The 18,329-nt window shown below is 44.9% G+C and overlaps 2 protein-coding genes across 15 annotated transcripts in view; both read left to right on the plus strand.

Annotated features, from left to right (window-relative positions):
- Positions 1 to 8,705, plus strand: part of LOC142372135 (protein NLRC3-like) — a 22,737-nt gene extending 14,032 nt beyond the window's left edge. For 9 of the 14 annotated variants that reach the window (XM_075454964.1, XM_075454953.1, XM_075454959.1 and 6 more), the window contains 6 exons: positions 82 to 201; positions 2,705 to 2,815; positions 3,118 to 3,237; positions 6,179 to 6,257; positions 6,420 to 6,627; positions 6,775 to 8,705. In XM_075454964.1, coding sequence (XP_075311079.1) covers positions 82 to 201; positions 2,705 to 2,815; positions 3,118 to 3,237; positions 6,179 to 6,257; positions 6,420 to 6,627; positions 6,775 to 8,573 — 2,437 coding nt within the window. In that variant the 3' untranslated portion in view covers positions 8,574 to 8,705. The remainder of the gene's footprint in view (positions 1 to 81; positions 202 to 2,704; positions 2,816 to 3,117; positions 3,238 to 6,178; positions 6,258 to 6,419; positions 6,628 to 6,774) is intronic. The other 5 variants (XM_075454956.1, XM_075454961.1, XM_075454960.1 and 2 more) reach the window with 5 other exon arrangements.
- Positions 8,597 to 17,658, plus strand: LOC142371842 (E3 ubiquitin-protein ligase TRIM21-like). The gene is made up of 7 exons (XM_075454588.1): positions 8,597 to 8,603; positions 8,674 to 8,737; positions 8,861 to 9,034; positions 15,352 to 15,525; positions 15,667 to 15,840; positions 16,304 to 16,350; positions 16,477 to 17,658. The coding sequence occupies exons 1-7, from the start codon at positions 8,597 to 8,599 to the stop codon at positions 17,043 to 17,045; spliced, it is 1,209 nt and encodes a 402-aa protein (XP_075310703.1). The 3' UTR covers positions 17,046 to 17,658.
- The last annotated feature ends 671 nt before the right edge of the window (positions 17,659 to 18,329 follow it).

Here is an 18,329-nt window from a genome sequence, read left to right on the forward strand (position 1 = left end):
GTCACATTTTTACTTTTTAATATAAACTGAATTGTACTGAACATGTAAATTTAAATTAAACAAGAGTTTTTTTCCTGTTAGCATCTATCAGAGACCTGAACCTGAACCTGAACCTGAACCCAGCTGTGTGTCCATGCAGAGCGACAGGTCAAAGGGTCGTTTTATTGACTTTAAAGCAGACCAACGTTCCCGGCCTCAGAGGTGAGCTGTGTGTAAATGGTGTAACACTGTAAACTGTACGAGAGTCAGTTTGAACAGTTCTTATTCCAACTTGTGTTTAATGTGAGCTCTGATTCACATCCATTTCATGTTCACATGTGAAACTGTCAAAGTGGAAAGAATGGATGCTAATATAGGTCTCTTTTAGGGGGTAAAATATTAATAATATTTATTATATGGGACCTTTTTCTAAAATAAACGTCATGAACAAAGTCAGCTGCTTTACAAACAGTCTAACATGAACAAAGTCAGCTGCTTTACAAACAGTCTAACATGAACAAAGTCACATGGATCAATAACATGAAGCTGAACCTCAGTACAGCAGTGGGTCCTTTACGAGAGGATCAGAGGAAAATATCCGGGGTTAGGGTTGGGGCTGTGGTTCTTTGGGGCTGTGGTTCTTTGGGCTGTGGTTCTTTGGGGCTGTGGTTCTTTGGGCTGTGGTTCTTGGGGCTGTGGTTCTTTGGGGCTGTGGTTCTTGGGGCTGTGGTTCTTTGGGGCTGTGGTTCTTTGGGGCTGTGGTTCTTTGGGCTGTGGTTCTTGGGGCTGTGGTTCTTTGGGGCTGTGGTTCTTGGGGCTGTGGTTCTTTGGGGCTGTGGTTCTTTGGGGCTGTGGTTCTTTGGGCTGTGGTTCTTGGGGCTGTGGTTCTTGGGGCTGTGGTTCTTTGGGGCTGTGGTTCTTTGGGCTGTGGTTCTTGGGGCTGTGGTTCTTTGGGGCTGTGGTTCTTTGGGCTGTGGTTCTTTGGGGCTGTGGTTCTTTGGGCTGTGGTTCTTTGGGGCTGTGGTTCTTTGGGGCTGTGGTTCTTTGGGCTGTGGTTCTTTGGGGCTGTGGTTCTTGGGGCTGTGGTTCTTTGGGGCTGTGGTTCTTGGGGCTGTGGTTCTTTGGGGCTGTGGTTCTTGGGGCTGTGGTTCTTTGGGCTGTGGTTCTTTGGGGCTGTGGTTCTTGGGGCTGTGGTTCTTTGGGGCTGTGGTTCTTGGGGCTGTGGTTCTTTGGGGCTGTGGTTCTTGGGGCTGTGGTTCTTGGGGCTGTGGTTCTTGGGGCTGTGGTTCTTTGGGGCTGTGGTTCTTGGGGCTGTGGTTCTTTGGGGCTGTGGTTCTTTGGGCTGTGGTTCTTGGGGCTGTGGTTCTTGGGGCTGTGGTTCTTTGGGGCTGTGGTTCTTTGGGCTGTGGTTCTTGGGGCTGTGGTTCTTGGGGCTGTGGTTCTTTGGGGCTGTGGTTCTTTGGGGCTGTGGTTCTTTGGGGCTGTGGTTTTTGGGGCTGTGGTTCTTTGGGCTGTGGTTCTTGGGGCTGTGGTTCTTTGGGGCTGTGGTTCTTGGGGCTGTGGTTCTTTGGGGCTGTGGTTCTTGGGGCTGTGGTTCTTGGGGCTGTGGTTTTTGGGGCTTTGGTTTTTGGGGCTGTGGTTCTTGGGGCTGTGGTTCTTTGGGGCTGTGGTTCTTTGGGGCTGTGGTTTTTGGGGCTGTGGTTTTTGGGGCTGTGGTTCTTTGGGCTGCGGTTCTTTGGGCTGTGGTTTTTGGGCTGTGGTTCTTTGGGCTGTGGTTTTTGGGGCTGTGGTTCTTTGGGGCTGTGGTTCCTTGGGCTGCGGTTTTTGGGGCTGTGGTTCTTTGGGCTGTGGTTCTTTGGGCTGTGGTTTTTGGGGCTCTGGTTCTTTGGGGCTGTGGTTCTTGGGGCTGTGGTTCTTTGGGGCTGTGGTTTTTGGGGCTGTGGTTCTTGGGGCTGTGGTTTTTGGGGCTGTGGTTCTTTGGGGCTGTGGTTCTTTGGGCTGTGGTTCTTTGGGCTGTGGTTCTTTGGGCTGTGGTTCTTGGGGCTGTGGTTCTTGGGGCTGTGGTTCTTTGGGCTGTGGTTCTTTGGGCTGTGGTTCTTTGGGCTGTGGTTCTTGGGGCTGTGGTTCTTGGGGCTGTGGTTCTTTGGGCTGTGGTTCTTTGGGCTGTGGTTCTTTGGGCTGTGGTTCTTTGGGCTGTGGTTCTTGGGGCTGTGGTTCTTGGGGCTGTGGTTCTTTGGGCTGTGGTTCTTTGGGCTGTGGTTCTTTGGGCTGTGGTTCTTGGGGCTGTGGTTCTTGGGGCTGTGGTTCTTGGGGCTGTGGTTCTTTGGGCTTTGGTTTTCGCTGATCCCTCCTCGCATCCTCCCAGATGTGCGTTAGATCCACCCTCCACGTGTGAAGTGGCTTCTGCACAAAGTAGTCCAGTATGTCATTTGTCACCTCTAATTTCCTCCACAACCATTTCTCCAGCTCCAAACAGAAGAGGTCACCTACCAGATGTCTCTGATGAGATTAATTAGCTGCATCATGTGTGTAATCTGATGTTTACTTTAGTCTTGCAGCTCTTTATTAAAACAAAGTGTATTTTTAAATTGATTTGTTGATATATTTGTATAATTTTATTGATGTAATTTAAAACCAAAACTGTCAAATTTTTACTTTTAAATACAAACTGAATTTTACTGAACATGTAAATTTAAATTAAACAAGTGTTTTTCTTTCCTGTTAGCAGCTATCAGAGACCTGAACCTGAACCTGAACCCAGCTGTGTGTCCTTTAAGAGCGACTGGTCCAATCCTCGGTCAATTAATTTCCAACATGATGTCCCATCAGCCCAACAGTGAGTAGCTGTCAGTGTTCAGTGGAGGCTGCATCATGTTTCAGATGAATTATTTCAGACTTGGATCAGTTCTTGATGTCTCTGATGAGATTAATTAGCTGCATCATGTGTGTAATGTGATGTTTACTTTAGTCTTTCTGCTCTTTATTGAAACTAAGTGTATTTTTCAGTTGATTTATTTTCTTTACTTTTTCTTTACTTTTTTAATTTATTTAATTTCTGTCACATTTTTACTTTTTAATATAAACTGAATTGTACTGAACATGTACATTTAAATTAAACATGAGTTTTTTTCCTGTTAGCATCTATCAGAGACCTGAACCTGAACCTGAACCTGAACCCAGCTGTGTGTCCATGCAGAGCGACTGGTCAAAGGGTCATCTTATTGACTTTAAATCAGACCAACGTTCACGGCCTCAGAGGTGAGCTGTGTGTAAATGGTGTAACACTGTAAAATGTACCAGAGTCAGTTTGAACAGTTCTTATTCCAACTTGTGTTTAATGTGAGCTCTGATTCACATCCATTTCATGTTGACATGTCAAACTGTCAAAGTGGAAAGAATGGATGCTAATATAGGTCTCTTTTAGGGGGTAAAATTAACATTTTGATGCTGAAAGACCAAAGTTCTTTACAATCTTACTCTGAGAAATATTTGCTGAACTTATTGATGATTCTCTGATGGAGTTTGGCCCAAAGTGGTGAGCCCTGACCCATCCTTGTTGGAGAGGCTGAACCTTTGGTGGATGCTGCTGTTATACCCAATCCTGACACCCTCACCTGTCAGAAGCATTTAAAATACATAAAAGAATATAAAGAGAAACAAATAAAATAATTTAAATGAATTTAAAAACCAGCAACAGTCCAGATAAGTTCAAAGATATCGTGCAGATTTCATGTATAGACACATGAGAACAGAAATGTTTTTAACCTGGATTTAAAAATGTCTCCATTAGGTGAAAGTTTAATCTCCACTGGCAGTTTGTTCCACTTGTTTGCAGCATAACAGCTAAATGCTGCTTCTCCATGTTTAGTCTGGACTCTGGACTGGACCAGCTGACCTGAGTCCTTGGATCTAAGAGCTCTGCTGGCTTTATATTCTCTGAACAGATCACAGATTGTAAACCATCAGCAGGCTTTTAAAATCTATTCTGTGACTGACTGGAAGCCAGAGTAAAGATTTTAAAGCTGCTGTGATGTGTTCAGATCTCTTAGTCCGGGTTAAAACTCCAGCAGCAGCGTTCTGGATGAGCTGCAGATGTTTAATGCTCTTTGTGGGAAGTCCAGTTAAAAGAGCGTTACAGTGATGGAGTCTGCTGGAGATGAATGCATGGATGAGTTTCTCCTGGAAACCTTTAATTCTGTTGATGTTTCTGAGGTGGTAAAAAGCTGCCTTGGTGACAGCTTTGATGTGGCTGCTGAAAGTCAGATCTGAGTCTATCAACACTCCGAGGTTACCAACCTGGTCAGTGATTGTAAGGGCCCGAGTCTCAAGATATTTACCAACGCTGACCCTCTTCTCTTTGCTACCAAACAGAATGATCTCAGTTTGGTCTTCATTTAACCCATTTAGGCCTAAGACGCCTGGAAAAGAATGCCTGTAAAACCTACGGGCGATTTCAGAAAGACCCCCTAAAACCTGAAGTTTTTCTGGAAATTCAGCAATTGTGTCAACCCCTAATAATGATTGATTTCTCAGCCTCTGTAGCAGATAGAAACAAAATTCAAAAAGTATTTGAGAGCTTACACCTGTGGCTTTCTTTGGAAATTGAGTTTATTTACATACACCTTCACGAAAATAGAAAAAGTAAAAAGTGAAGTGCAGGAACAGCGCTATTTTCAATTAGAAATTTAATTTTATATTTAAATTATTTATTTATCTATTTATTTTATCGCCAGTAATCTCTTCGTACTGGCAGCACAAGGAGCCCATACACATTCCAATAAACGTTTTCATCTCTGGCACAGTTACGTGGGACCACCTTGTCATCTTTGCTCGAGCTGGAGTCTGATGTACCTGCTCACTGTATCTGTTCGTCTCGGAAACGAGATGCGCCCAAAGCTCCTCAGTAAAAATATGATTAAATGCCTGCAACGGTGTGGCATCTGCAGGTAAACCGACTTTCACCGCTGGTGTGCGGTTGAAATCTCGCCGCCGATTACGGTGGTAATTGTCAGTCTTCCACTCACATTCAAACCCTTCAAAATCATCTTCAAACATATGTGCTCGCCATAAATCTCCATCAATTGGGTCAGCACGTTCATCAGCATCATCATAAGCCAAGAAACTCCTCACAATCGCTACCGTCTGAAATGTCTTCCCACTGAAAGTCCTCCATGCTTGTTCGACGTAGCTTAACTTCAAAACAATGACACGAGGAACATGACGACACTCTCACGTGTCTATTATAAGGCCTTTAATTGGCGCAGAGGTCAATAATTGGTGCAAAACAACCCTTATACATGAAAAAAGACATGTATGCTTTCCCGGCCTTAAAGGTAGAATAACGCAACAGCGCCCCCGGCTTTAAAGGTAGAAATGCAGCAATGCTTTTTACAATGGGTTAATTGTAGAAAATTCTCTCTCATCCAGGTGTTTACTTCCTCTAGACACTGACACAGTACGTCTGCTGGGCTGCAGTCGCCATGGTGACAGAGACACATAAAGTTGTGTATCGTCTGCATAACTGTGATAATTGATGTTAAAATGCTGCAATATCTGACCCAAAGGGAGCATATACAAGTTAAACAGAAGAGGTCCAATAATTGACCCCTGGGGGACTCCACAAGTCATGGCCACTCGCTCAGATTCATAGCTGCCAACTGTAACAAAATAACTCTATTCTATAAACTTTCCGTCTTTCTGTGACTCCAGAACAACTTTTACTGAGTGTTGCTGCATCATGTTCTACATTTGGTTCTGTTTTCTAAACACAAAGAAGTTGGTCAGTGAAGACTCTGAATTCCTTTCTTTGGACTCGTTTCTGTTCAATAAATTTGGAAACCAATGAACTAATTCCAGACTGAAGTTTTTGTTGTATTTTAGAAACTACAGCTACGATCCAACCAACACGTCAGCTGGACTCCTCACAAAGAAACAAATCTTTTGTCTGTTCACACAGTTCTGTATCCCTTCCTCCTCACACTGCTTCATCTGACATCAGCTTCCTCCCACTGTTAGAAACACACTGAGCTCTTATCTTCTGGAACACAGATGCTGATGATGTGCAGCTTCAGAGTTCATCAGCTGCTTTATGGCTGCGTTCACTGCTCACATCCACACATCCCTTCATGGACCTTCAGCTTGTGTTGCTCTCTGTGTGCACAGACACAATGTGAGCTCATTCTTCATGATTCCTCCACAGAGTGGACCAGCAGAGCTCAGAGGGTCCCAGTGGTCCGTCTGCCCAGCAGCATCAAACACAGCTGGACTCCATATTTATGGTCTGTACATGTACAACAACTACTTTTCCATCTGTTCTGCTCACAGCCATCTCCATGCTGCACTCTGTAGGCCAGTGGGTTGTCAGTGTATCCAACATGGATCTGATGTTTGGCTCCATGGTTTCAGTCTGATCGGCTCATTCATATAGTTTTCTGTTCCAGCTGCTGGAGGACAACATGCTCACTTTTGTGAAGGAGGAGCTGAAGAAGATGCAGAAGGCTCTGAGTCCAGATTACCCAGAATGCTTAGAGAGTCAGAGGGAGGGTGAGGATGAAGAGCAGAGGAGCAGCAGAGAGGCATTAGTGAAGATCACAGTTCACTTCCTGAGGAGAATGAAGCAGGAGGAGCTGGCTGACCGTCTGCAGAGCAGTAAGAGGATTTCTCTAAAGGTTTAACCTGCTGGATAAATGACACATTTACTGATGTCTCAGCACACAGAACAGCAGATGTTCAGATACTCATTCTGTACAGGGTTGGAATGTCTGTTTACTGATGTTATTTCTTGTCTTCATTCAGAACTTGTTGCTGCAGTTTGTGGACGTAAAGTTAAATGTGCTCTGAAGAAGAAGTTCCAGTGTGTGTTTGAGGGGATTCCTAAAGCAGGAAAGCCAACCCTTCTGAATCAGATCTACACAGAGCTCTACATCACAGAGGGAGGGAGCGGAGAGGTCAATGATGAACATGAGGTCAGACAGATTGAAGCAGCATCCAGGAAAGCAGGCAGAGCAGAAACATCCATCAGACAGGAAGACATCTTTAAAGGCCCACCTGGAAGAGATGAACCAATCAGAACAGTGCTGACAAAGGGAGTGGCTGGCATTGGGAAAACAGTCTTAACACAGAAGTTCACTCTGGACTGGGCTGAAGGCAAAGCCAACCAGGACATCCACTTCATGTTTCCATTCACTTTCAGAGAGCTGAATGTGCTGAGAGAGAGAAAGTTCAGCTTGGTGGAGCTTGTTCATCACTTCTTTACTGAGACCAAAGCAGCAGGAATCTGCAGCTTTGAACAGTTCCAGGTTGTGTTCATCTTTGACGGTCTGGATGAGTGTCGACTTCCTCTGGACTTCCACAGCAAGGAGCCCCTGGCTGATGCTACAGAGCCCACCTCAGTGGATGTGCTGCTGACAAACCTCATCAGGGGGAAGCTGCTTCCCTCTGCTCGCCTCTGGATAACCACACGACCCGCAGCAGCCAATCAGATCCCTGCTGGCTGTGTCGGCATGGTGACAGAGGTCAGAGGGTTCACTGACCCACAGAAGGAGGAGTACTTCAGGAAGAGATTCAGAGATTCAGAGCAGGCCAGCAGGATCATCTCCCACATCCAGACATCCCGAAGCCTCCACATCATGTGCCACATCCCGGTCTTCTGCTGGATCACTGCTACAGTTCTGGAGGATGTGTTGGACACCAGAGAGGGAGCAGAGCTGCCCAGCACCCTGACTGAGATGTACATCCACTTCCTGGTGGTTCAGGCCAAAGTGAAGCAGCTCAAGTATGATGGAGGAGCTGCGACAGATCCACACTGGAGTCCAGAGAGCAGGAAGATGATTGAGTCTCTGGGAAAACTGGCTTTTGAGCAGCTGCAGAAAGGAAACCTGATCTTCTATGAATCAGACCTGAAAGAGTGTGGCATCGATATCTCAGCAGCCTCAGTGTACTCAGGAGTGTTCACACAGATCTTTAGAGAGGAGAGAGGGCTGTACCAGGAGAAGGTGTTCTGCTTCATCCATCTGAGTGTTCAGGAGTTTCTGGCTGCTCTTCATGTGCATCGGACCTTCAGCAACTCTGGACTCAACCTGATGGTGGAACAACAAAAGAGGTTTAAATCATTCAAAGACAAAAAAGACCTAAAATATCTCCATCAGATTGCTGTGAACAAGGCCTTAGAGAGTCCAAATGGACACCTGGACCTGTTCCTCCGCTTCCTCCTGGGTCTTTCCCTGCAGACCAATCAGAGGCTCCTACGAGGCCTGCTGACACAGACAGGAAGTAGCTCACAGACCAATCAGGAAACAGTTGATTACATCAAGGAGAAGATCAGTTGGGATCTGTCTGCAGAGAGAAGCATCAATCTGTTCCACTGTCTGAATGAACTGAATGATCGTTCTCTGGTGGAGCAGATCCAACAGGCCCTGAGTTCAGGAAGTCTCTCCACCGATAAACTGTCTCCTGCTCAGTGGTCAGCTCTGGTCTTCATCTTACTGTCATCAGGAAAACATCTGGATGTGTTTGAGCTGAAGAAATACTCTGCTTCAGAGGAGGCTCTTCTGAGGCTGCTGCCAGTGGTCAAAGCCTCCAACAAAGCTGTGTGAGTACAGAGATAAATATGTTTTAAATGCTCTGTTTACTTGTTAAAAGGAGAGAAAATAACTGAGTTATTTCTCAGATAATTTCAGTTTGTAGATAACACAGATTCACAGCAAACAGTTCCATCAGATCAGTTTACATCAAGAGCAAAGAAACACGCTGCAAGAATGTGGCAACACTTTATAATATATAACTAGGATAAATGTAATCATTATTTATTAATTCAACCATCTTTAACTTGAATAATGAATAACTACATAACTTAATTCTCTTCCTGTTATTCCCTCCTCAGACTGAGCGGCTGTAACCTCTCAGAGAGAAGCTGTGCAGCTCTGTCCTCAGCTCTCAGCTCCCAGTCCTCCAGCCTGACAGAACTGGACCTGAGTAACAACAACCTGCAGGATTCAGGGCTGAAGCAGCTGTCTGTTGGACTGCAGAGTCCAAACTGTAACCTGGAAGCTCTCAGGTCAGGATTCATTCAACTGTGCCATGTATGAAGAGAATACTTGAGAGACTTAATAAAAATCTAAAGTGGGCTGGTATGAAAGTCAAACCTACTGAGTCTAGAAGTATCTCAATAAGTAGAGGGAAATTAAGTGATAGAAAGTTTGTAATAGATGAAGAAAGCATTCCAATAATGAGGTAAAAAGGCAGTAAAGAGTTTAGGCAGGTGGTACCAGGCAGACATGAATGATGGAGAGCTGGCAGTGCAGTTTGGGAAAGATGTTGCTGAGGGACTGGATAGAATAGATAAATAAATCGGAGCTTCCAGGAAAGTTGAAGCTGTGGTGTCTGCAGTTTGGATTGTTTCCTAGGTTGATGTGGCCACTGTCTGTGTATGAGATTCCATTATCTGTTGTAGAGAAAATGGAAAGATTAGTTAGTTTTTATATTAGGAAGTGGCTAGGTGTTCCTCTATGTTTAAGTACTGTGGCACTGTATGGGAAAGGCATACTCCAGCTCCCAGTATCTAGTCTAGTAGAGGAGTTTAAATGTACTAAAATTAGGACAGAGCTCCTGTTAGCTGGGAGTAAAGATGTGGTAGTTAGTAAGGTGGTTCCAAACCCAACCAAGGGGAGGAAGTGGAAACCAAGAACGGCAGCTCAGGAGGCAGAAGCAACTCTTAGACATGCAGAGATTGTGGGTAATGTGCAAATAGGCCGGGGAGGCTTGGAGCTTGGCCCAGGCAAACCGGTGTGGAGTAGAGCAGGTCCCAAGGAGAAGAGAAAGCTAGTTGTTGAGCAGGGTCGTAGACAGGAGGAAATGTTAAGGGGTGCAAAGGCAGTGGCTCAGGCTAAGCAGGGACGGTGGTTGAATTGGGAAGGTGTAGAGAAGAAAAAGCTTAGTTGGAAAGAGCTGTGGAGTATGGAGGAAAGGAGTATTAGATCTTTGATAGGGGCAACATATGATGTATTGCCAACTCCCCAGAAGCTAAAACTCTGGGTAAATGGAGACCCGTTATGTTCGTTATGTTCAGGTACTGCAACTCTAAGGCATATTTTGTCAGGTTGTAAGGTTAGTCTGTCACAAGGCCGGTATCCATGGCGACATGACCAACTATTAAGAAGCTTAGCTGCAGGTATTGAAGATAAACGAAGGCAGGTAAACTTAGGAGGGTCTAATGTGAAGAGAGTGGCAATTCAGTTTGTTCAAGAGGGGGAGAAAGTTAATAAGACGATAAGGAGGCACGGCAGCTTGGAGGATGCTTGTGATTGGGAGATGCAGGTAGATTTAGGAAATAAGCTTGTTGTTCCCCAGGAGATAGCCTCTACAAATCTGAGGCCTGATATAGTCTTGTGGTCTAGGAGTAGAATGAGAGTCTATTTCATAGAGCTGACTGTTCCTTGGGAAGAATTAGTAGCAGAAGCATATGAAAGGAAAAAGCTTAGGTATGTGGAGTTGGGGGCAGAAGCAGAGCAGCGAGGATGGAAGGTTAGAATCTGTCCAGTGGAAGTAGGATGTAGAGGATTTGTTGCAAAGTCTGTTGTCTCATTGTTGAGGGAGCTGGGTGTAAGTGGACAGAGTGTGATGAAAATAGTGAAGGAAGTGTCAGATGAGGCACTAAAGTCCAGTGACTGGATTTGGATTAGAAGAAGCAATAGCAGCTGGGGACCCAGCAGGGGCAGCACTTAAACAGACTTTTGGAAGAAGCAAAGAAGAAGTTCAAGCTATTTAAGTGGAGGGTGTGGCACATGTGATCCTTTTGAAACCAGGCGGCCATTTTAGGTGAGTTGGCTTTGAGTGAATTGTATGGCTTTGTTTTTGCTTGCATCTTTAGTGACTGTAGGACTGTTTAGTAGTGATGGCAAAACGAGGCTTTTTGAAGCATTGAATCATTTTGAACCATTGTGTCATAAAGTGGTTCACTACTCGAAGCTTCATTCAATTCCCTTGGGTGACATCTACTGGCGTAGCGATTGTTGCACCATAAGAAGCCCTGCGAATGTGATGCACATAATAACACGATAATAACACGTATGCATGTGTGTTGTACATATGGGTTTGTAGTACCTCATTAAAGATTGATTAATTTACCCATGAAATAATAATTTGCCCTCTCCGGGTCGGGAATGAGATCCTTCCCCAAATGGAGGAGTTCAAGTATCTCGGGGTCTTGCGAGTGAGGGACGAATGCAGCGGGAGGTTGACAGGCGGATCGGTGCGCCATCAGCTGAGCCAGAAGGAGAAGCTCTCGATTTACCGGTCAATCTATGTTCCTACCCTCACCTATGGTCACGAGCTGTGGGTAGTGACCGAAAGAACGAGATCGCCAATACAAGCGGCCAAAATGAGTTTCCTCCGCAGGGTGTCTGGGCTCTCCCTTAAGGCTGAGTTAAGGCTGAGTTATACCTCTGTTAACTGCTCTTGCGCTTGCGTCTTGCGCTTGTGTTAATGGCTCGAGACGTTTATGCTTCATTTTGCTTTGCCGGCGGTTGCGTGTGCTGCGTGGCGATTCACCGCCAGGACAGTAGGTGGATAGGGTGAGAAGCTCATCATCCGGGAGGGGCTCAGAGTAGAACCGCTGCTCCTCTGCATCCAGAGGAGTCAGATGAGGTGGCTCGGGCATCTGGTTAGGATGCCTCCTGGACGCCTGGTGAGACCCCGGGGAAGACCCCGGACACGTTGGATCTCTGGCAGGGGAACGCCTCGGGGTCCCCCCAGAAGAGCTGGAGGAAGTGGCCGGGGACAGGGACGTCTGGGTTTCTCTGCTTAAGCTGCTGCCCCCGCGACCCGACCCCTGGAGAAGCGGAAGATGATGGATGGATGGATGGAATAATAATTTAAAAACAATGGGAAAATGTTTGGTTTGTCATTCATATTTTCTTTGGGAGTGTGCTTGGTGTAATAAAGAGGGTGCTTGTGTTACTTCAGGTGTTTTTATTAAAGAAAAGTAGTTTTTGCACAGTAGGACTCAAACAGTTTCTTTTTTTTTTTAGTCAATTTCTCCAGCTTTGGAAAATACTCTGTCACAGGGAACAGAGGAGGCTGGTGTGCTGAAGGAACTGTTTGGGTCGAAATATTCCCACACTTTAGAACGCTTCCTCGATGGTTGCTCCATGTGAGAATAATCCAAAACTCCGAATATCAAAAAACGAGAGCTGTTCGTGACGTATAATACGTGTAGAACGGGGACATGAACCGGGGCTTTAGCCATCTTGAATACACTGAATCGCGGCAAATGTTCAAAGCTCCGCACATCAACTCGAAGCAGTCAGCTGACTCGGTCTGAATGAAGCAGTGAAGTGGTTCAAACGTCATCAGTGACGTCACATGAAGCAAGCTCCGGCCCACTGCTTCACTATAACTACGCTGTCGAGTTTGAAGCGTGCTTCGAAGCTTCGGTGTTGGAGGTAACATCACTACTGTTTAGGTGAGTTTGTCGGCTGAATCTGCTAGTGTGTCTTGTCCTGCCTCCAACTCTGGCACCCTCTATATTTTCATTACCCCCTACCCGAGCCAGGGTTTGCATCCCCACCCCACTGTGACTGGTGTGCAGTTGGTGAGAGGCTGAGGTAGCTTGTGGATGTAAAAGATGGTTGTTGTGGTGTGAGGAGCAGTGTTGGCTGGCATTAGGGGGGCGAGTCTTGGATGCCAGTGATCACTCTCTAGCCTCCTGGAGGTGTCGTGGGCCCAACTAGACGAAACACTGATGAAAGGAGGTTCCCACCTGATGACCCCAATGATATGTTGGTCAGCACTGCTCACTGATCTATATTATAGGGAGTATAGGGAATTATTCACTGAGTCTGGTCCTTTATTTTTTTCTTTAGCACAAGTTTCTTGTGTTTACCTTGAATTATTTAACCAGATAAAAGACCCATTGAGATCATGACCTCTTTCACAAGGGTGACTTGGCCAAGAAAGGCAGCAGCACACGTCACGGTTGACCAGACAGATAGACAACAATTAGATACACAAACATTAAAAATACAAAACTGTTTTTAATCCAATGCCTCTGTGCTGCTTTCTAAAAACCTGACTGAAAGGTTTAGATGGTTGTTTGACGGGACGGCCGTGGCTCAGTGGTTAGAGTCGGTCGTCCAATAACTGGAAGGTTGGCGGTTCGATTCCCACTCTCGCCACTCAAAAAAAAGATTGGTGGAACTGAAAGCTGGAGTGGTGTCAGTCCACCTCCTTGTCACGGCTGAGGTGCCCTTGAGCAAGGCACCGTACCCCCCATGCTCCCCGGGCGCTTCATGGCTGCCCACCGCTCCAGGTTGGCATCTCTGAGTGTGTGACCCTGTGCATGTGTGTGTCAACAGGTGCCAACCTGGATGGGTTAAAAGTGGAGGACAAATTTCATGTGTATGTATGTATGCATGACCAATAAAGCGGATCTTAATCTTAATCTCTGATTCTAAAAACTCCTTCAGTTGGTCACAGGCCAGTTTTTCAAATACTTTCACCAGAGTACATCATTTTGAGATCGGCCAGTAATTTTTCGCCTCCTTTCAGCAGTGGAAGGACTGATGCGTATTTCCAAACTTTGTGAAGTGTGTTTGTGTTGAGGCTTAGATTAAAAACACAAGCTAAAGGCTCAGCAGTTAAGTCAGCAGCCAGCTTTAGAAAGAATGAATCCAAACTATCAGGACCAGCTGATGTTTTGGAGTCCAACTTTTTTAGTGCACTACGGACCTGAGAAACAGACACAGGTTCAAAATGAAAAGAACAGTCAACAGGGAACAGTTTACAGCAGGGGCTCATTATTTAAAACAGAGTTTTAAAATGACTGTTAAAGGAATCAAAGAAGTGTCCTGCTGTGATGAAATGTTCATTAAAATAGTTTAACACGGCACATTTATCAGTCAGGTTTCCAGAATCTTTGACCAAAGTTCACCAGAAGCACCAGAAGCAGATCTCACGACACTCTAAAATTTCTTGGGATCATTTAGATTTTTGGTGGTTTCAAGTAAATAAAATCCAGATTTAGCCTTCTTAATTAAGGAGGTACACTTGTTGCGGAGAATGAAAATGATCCAATCGGCCTCTAATTTGGTTTTCTGTGCCTTGCTCCAGGCATGATCTCTTTCTTTAAGGTTTCCAATTTCAGTGGAAAACCAGGGATTATTTCTTCCTTTTATCCTAAATTTAAACAAGGGGACATGTTTATTGATGAGCTTCAAGAATTCATCATGAAAGAATTTCCAGACCAACTCAACATCATCAAGGGGGTGATTTGTTTCCACTCAAAATTAGACGGATCGTGCAAGAAAGTCTGCTCATGAAAATGTTTAAAATCTCTTTTGAGTAGAACTTGTGGTTTAGTTTTGGGGAGTTTGGCACTTCTGAGCACTGCAATGGCAGAATGGACACTCAGATCATTCCCAAAAACATCAGCATCAGTATACTTGTGGGGGGCATTTATTATTAGATCAAGGAGCGATGATCAAGAAGGATAGTTAATGTTAGGCCGAGTTTGGCTGTCTATTAACTGGCTGAGATTCAGTGAGTCACTGATGGATTTTAGGCTGTCTGAGGCTGGTGACAACCAATCAAAGTTTAGATCCCCAACTAAGACAAACTCACCAGAGTTTAACCTGCAGCAAAGTTATTCAAAGAACTTAGAGCCTCACTGCAGGCTGAAGGAGGCCTATAACAGCCCATGGCTGGCAGGGACTGTCTCTGGGAAATTAAAATTTCAGTGCCAGAAATTCAACCTGTTTGCTGATAGATACAGAGGAGAGTGGCATGAAACTTGTTTTTATATGACTCCACCTTTCCTGGGCCTATCACAGCGGAAAACATTGTAACTGTTGATGGCGATATCCTAATCTGAGACTGATTTACTAAAGTGAGTTTCAGACAACACGAGAATATCAGGTTCAGTGGTCTGCACCCAGATTTGAACTGTATCAGTTTTAGGAAGCAGGCTCCGGACATTTAGCTGTAAGATACCAAGGCCTGATCTGGCTCTGAGGTCATCAGGGGTACGAATGTTCTTCAGAGAGGGGCCTGGGTTAGACTGAACATTGGCAGAGAGTGAAAGAAGAAGAAGGATAAAACATCTTAGTTTTTGGTGTCTGCTGTTTACTTGTTAAAAGGAGAGAAAATAACTGAGTTATTTCTCAGATAATTTCAGTTTGTAGATAACACAGATTCACAGCAAACAGTTCCATCAGATCAGTTTACATCAAGAGGAAAGAAACACGCTGCAGGAATGTGGCAACACTTTATAATATGTAATTAGGATAAATGTCATTATTATTTATTAATTCAACCATCTTTAACTTGAATAGTGAATAACTACATAACTTACTTCTCTTCCTGTTATTCCCTCCTCAGACTGAGCGACTGTAACCTCTCAGAGAGAAGCTGTGCAGCTCTGTCCTCAGCTCTCAGCTCCCAGTCCTCCAGCCTGACAGAACTGGACCTGAGTAACAACAACCTGCAGGATTCAGGGCTGAAGCAGCTGTCTGTTGGACTGCAGAGTCCAAACTGTGACCTGGAAGCTCTCAGGTCAGGATTCATTCAACTGTTCAGCTGCTGATCATTTTAATTCTGCTTTACAGTCATGGATGGACAGCTGACCTGTTCAGGATGGTGTCTGCTGTTGGAGTCTTTTCTCTCAGTTTCTGCCATTTGTGTTGTTTCCTGCAGCCTGTCAGGCTGTCTGATCACAGAGGAAGGCTGTGCTTCTCTGGTCTCAGCTCTGACCTTCAACCCCTCCCATCTGAGAGAGCTGGACCTGAGCTACAACCATCCAGGAGACTCAGCAGTGAAGCAGCTCTCAGCTGGACTGGAGGATCCACAGTGGAGGCTGGACACTCTCAGGTATGGAGAGCTCTGCTGCTTTAATCATTTCCCTTCTAACCGGCTCATGAGCTGGTTAGAAGTGATGCCGAGCAGCGAGGGAGGAGCAAACCTCTGTGAGGAGGAGGAGGAGGAAATGTCTGCCAGCATTAGCCGGTGTCCCCTTAAAACAGCGTGGATCTGTCAGAATGATGGAGGTTTATCGTGTCATTCCTCAGATAAATGGGCCCCAAAGAAAACATACATACCAGCAACCATCTGCTGGTTAATGCTCAGCCTGTAAGGAAACATATTCAGCAGATTCAGAGACTTTATTCATCCAGTTAAAGGGACATTTCTGTGTTTCTGAAGTGGGGCTGTGTGAAGTCCTCATGAGCAGTCAGCATCTCTCTCAGTGTAGAACAATGTGTGTGTGAGAGCCATGTAATGTCCATGTTTGATGCTGAAAGAGACGGTGCTGCTCTGACCCCCCTCCTCCTTTCAGGGTGGAGCCTGCTGGAGAACGATGGCTGACACCAGGTCTGAGGAAGTGTGAGTGTGTTCTTCATCTGATTCATGACATCCAGCCATCTTCACACTGTCACATCACTCATTGATCAAAGTGAACAGATGATAGATCAATAACTGCAGCTGGACTGTGTTTGTTCTCTCCATCAGATTCCTGTCAACTCACAATCGACACAAACACAGTGAACTGGAGACTGAAACTGTCTGACAACAACAGGAAGGTGACACGTGTGGAGGAGGAGGATCAGTCATATCCTTATCATCCAGAAAGATTTGATGGCCGGCCTCAGCTGCTGTGTAGAAATGTTCTGACTGGTCGCTGTTACTGGGAGGTCGAGTGGAGAGGAAGAGTTTTTATATCAGTGAGTTACAGAGGAATCAGCAGGAAAGGAGACATAGACTGTGTGTTTGGATGGAACGATCAGTCCTGGTGTCTTATCTGCTCTGATGGAGGTAAATACTCTGTCTGGCACAATAAAAGACAAAAACCCATCTCCTCCTCCTCCTCCTCCTCCTCCTCCTCCTCCTCCTCCTCCTCCTCCTCTGTCTGTAACAGAGCAGCAGTGTATGTGGACCGTCCTGCTGGCACTCTGTCCTTCTACAGAGTCTCCTCTGACACACTGATCCACCTCCACACCTTCAGCACCACATTCACTGAAGAACCTCTGCATCCTGGATTTGGGTTCAGTTCACCTGGTTCCTGTTTGTCTCTGTGCTGAGTATACAGAGTGTCCTCCTGTCAGAGAATCCCTGCTGAACAGATAGTTCAGTCTGTTCATGTCTGTCTCTTTCACTCAGAAACACCTTTTCAGATTCATGGATTCAGTCAGTTTCTGTTTGAAACTCTTCTGAATGATTCCTTGGAAACTTCTTCCTCTTCCGGTCCTTTAAAGATGGAAGCTGCCATTCTTCCAGGATGTTGTTTTTCTGTGTGTTTCCAGTCAAAGCTTCACACTGAGTATCAGCAGGTTGTGTTTCTCTGCAGCTCACTTCAGCTGAGCCCATTCAGCTGATGTCAGCTGCAGTTAGTTTGCTGCACATGTGACAAACTGTGACATCAGAGAGGAATCACTGAGCTGCCATCAGCCAGATGAATTCCAACCTGCTGACAGATCTTCACTGATTCTGCTGCAATGAGCAGAAGTCTGGTGAGCAGCCGGGGTTCATCCTGATGATGTGCCATTAGAGACTGAATAATTGATTTCTCATGTCGGACATTTTACTTTTTGCATAATTTTACATCATTGATTTTAAAATTCAGTATCACAATGTTTGACTTTGTATTTGAAATGTTTGATTTTTAAAGTCTTCAATAAATATTTTCAAAACTCATTTTGATATTTTCTCTTTTACATAAAATTGATATTTTTAACATATTTAGTATCTCAACATTTAGACGTTTTGATCAAATGTTAAATTATTTATCTAAAAACTTCATTTTTATAAATTGTATCTCCGATGTTTTATATCTTTATGGATTCTTTTTACTCTTTATCTCAACAGATTGATTCAATTGTTACTTTTTCTTAGAGGACGTTTAGTTTTAATAGATTTTTCTTCCAGAGTGTAGCGAAGGGGAGTAGAGTTGCGCCGCCGGGACTCGAACCCCGGCCTTCTGGGTATTAAACTGGGCAGCCGATGGTGGCCAATGAGAAAGTGAGTACTCGTTCGACTCATATTGATCCCAGAAGGAAGATTACCAACTAGTAAACCAGTAATTGTATTTTAACTATTAATCTTGGCATTTTCTTGGTTGATATCTTGACTGAAATGTAAAGTAACCTACGTATCGATATAATTCAATATAAAGGGCACTCATTGGCTACTCAGCCAGAAAACCACAAAACATGTCGCTCGTTAGCTCCGGCTTTCCTGTTCTTGGCAGTTACAATAAACAAGAAACAGGCTAAAGTTAAAGTTATTTTTGTTTATTCTTACCAAGATGTCCAAGTAAGGCAGTGTCTCACCAAGTGGGTCACCAATTTAGGCATGCTAGTTGTTGG

The sequence above is a fragment of the Odontesthes bonariensis genome, chromosome 21, assembly GCF_027942865.1.
Source record: "Odontesthes bonariensis isolate fOdoBon6 chromosome 21, fOdoBon6.hap1, whole genome shotgun sequence".
Classification (NCBI taxonomy): Eukaryota; Metazoa; Chordata; class Actinopteri; order Atheriniformes; family Atherinopsidae; genus Odontesthes; species Odontesthes bonariensis.

Bases quoted from the DNA above. Each gene is read 5' to 3' on its own strand.
- LOC142371842 (XM_075454588.1), top strand. The intron at 8,738-8,860 runs GTGGCAACACTT...TTCCCTCCTCAG, and splicing joins AAGAAACACGCTGCAAGAAT to ACTGAGCGGCTGTAACCTCT. The intron at 15,841-16,303 runs GTATGGAGAGCT...TCCTCCTTTCAG, and splicing joins TGGAGGCTGGACACTCTCAG to GGTGGAGCCTGCTGGAGAAC.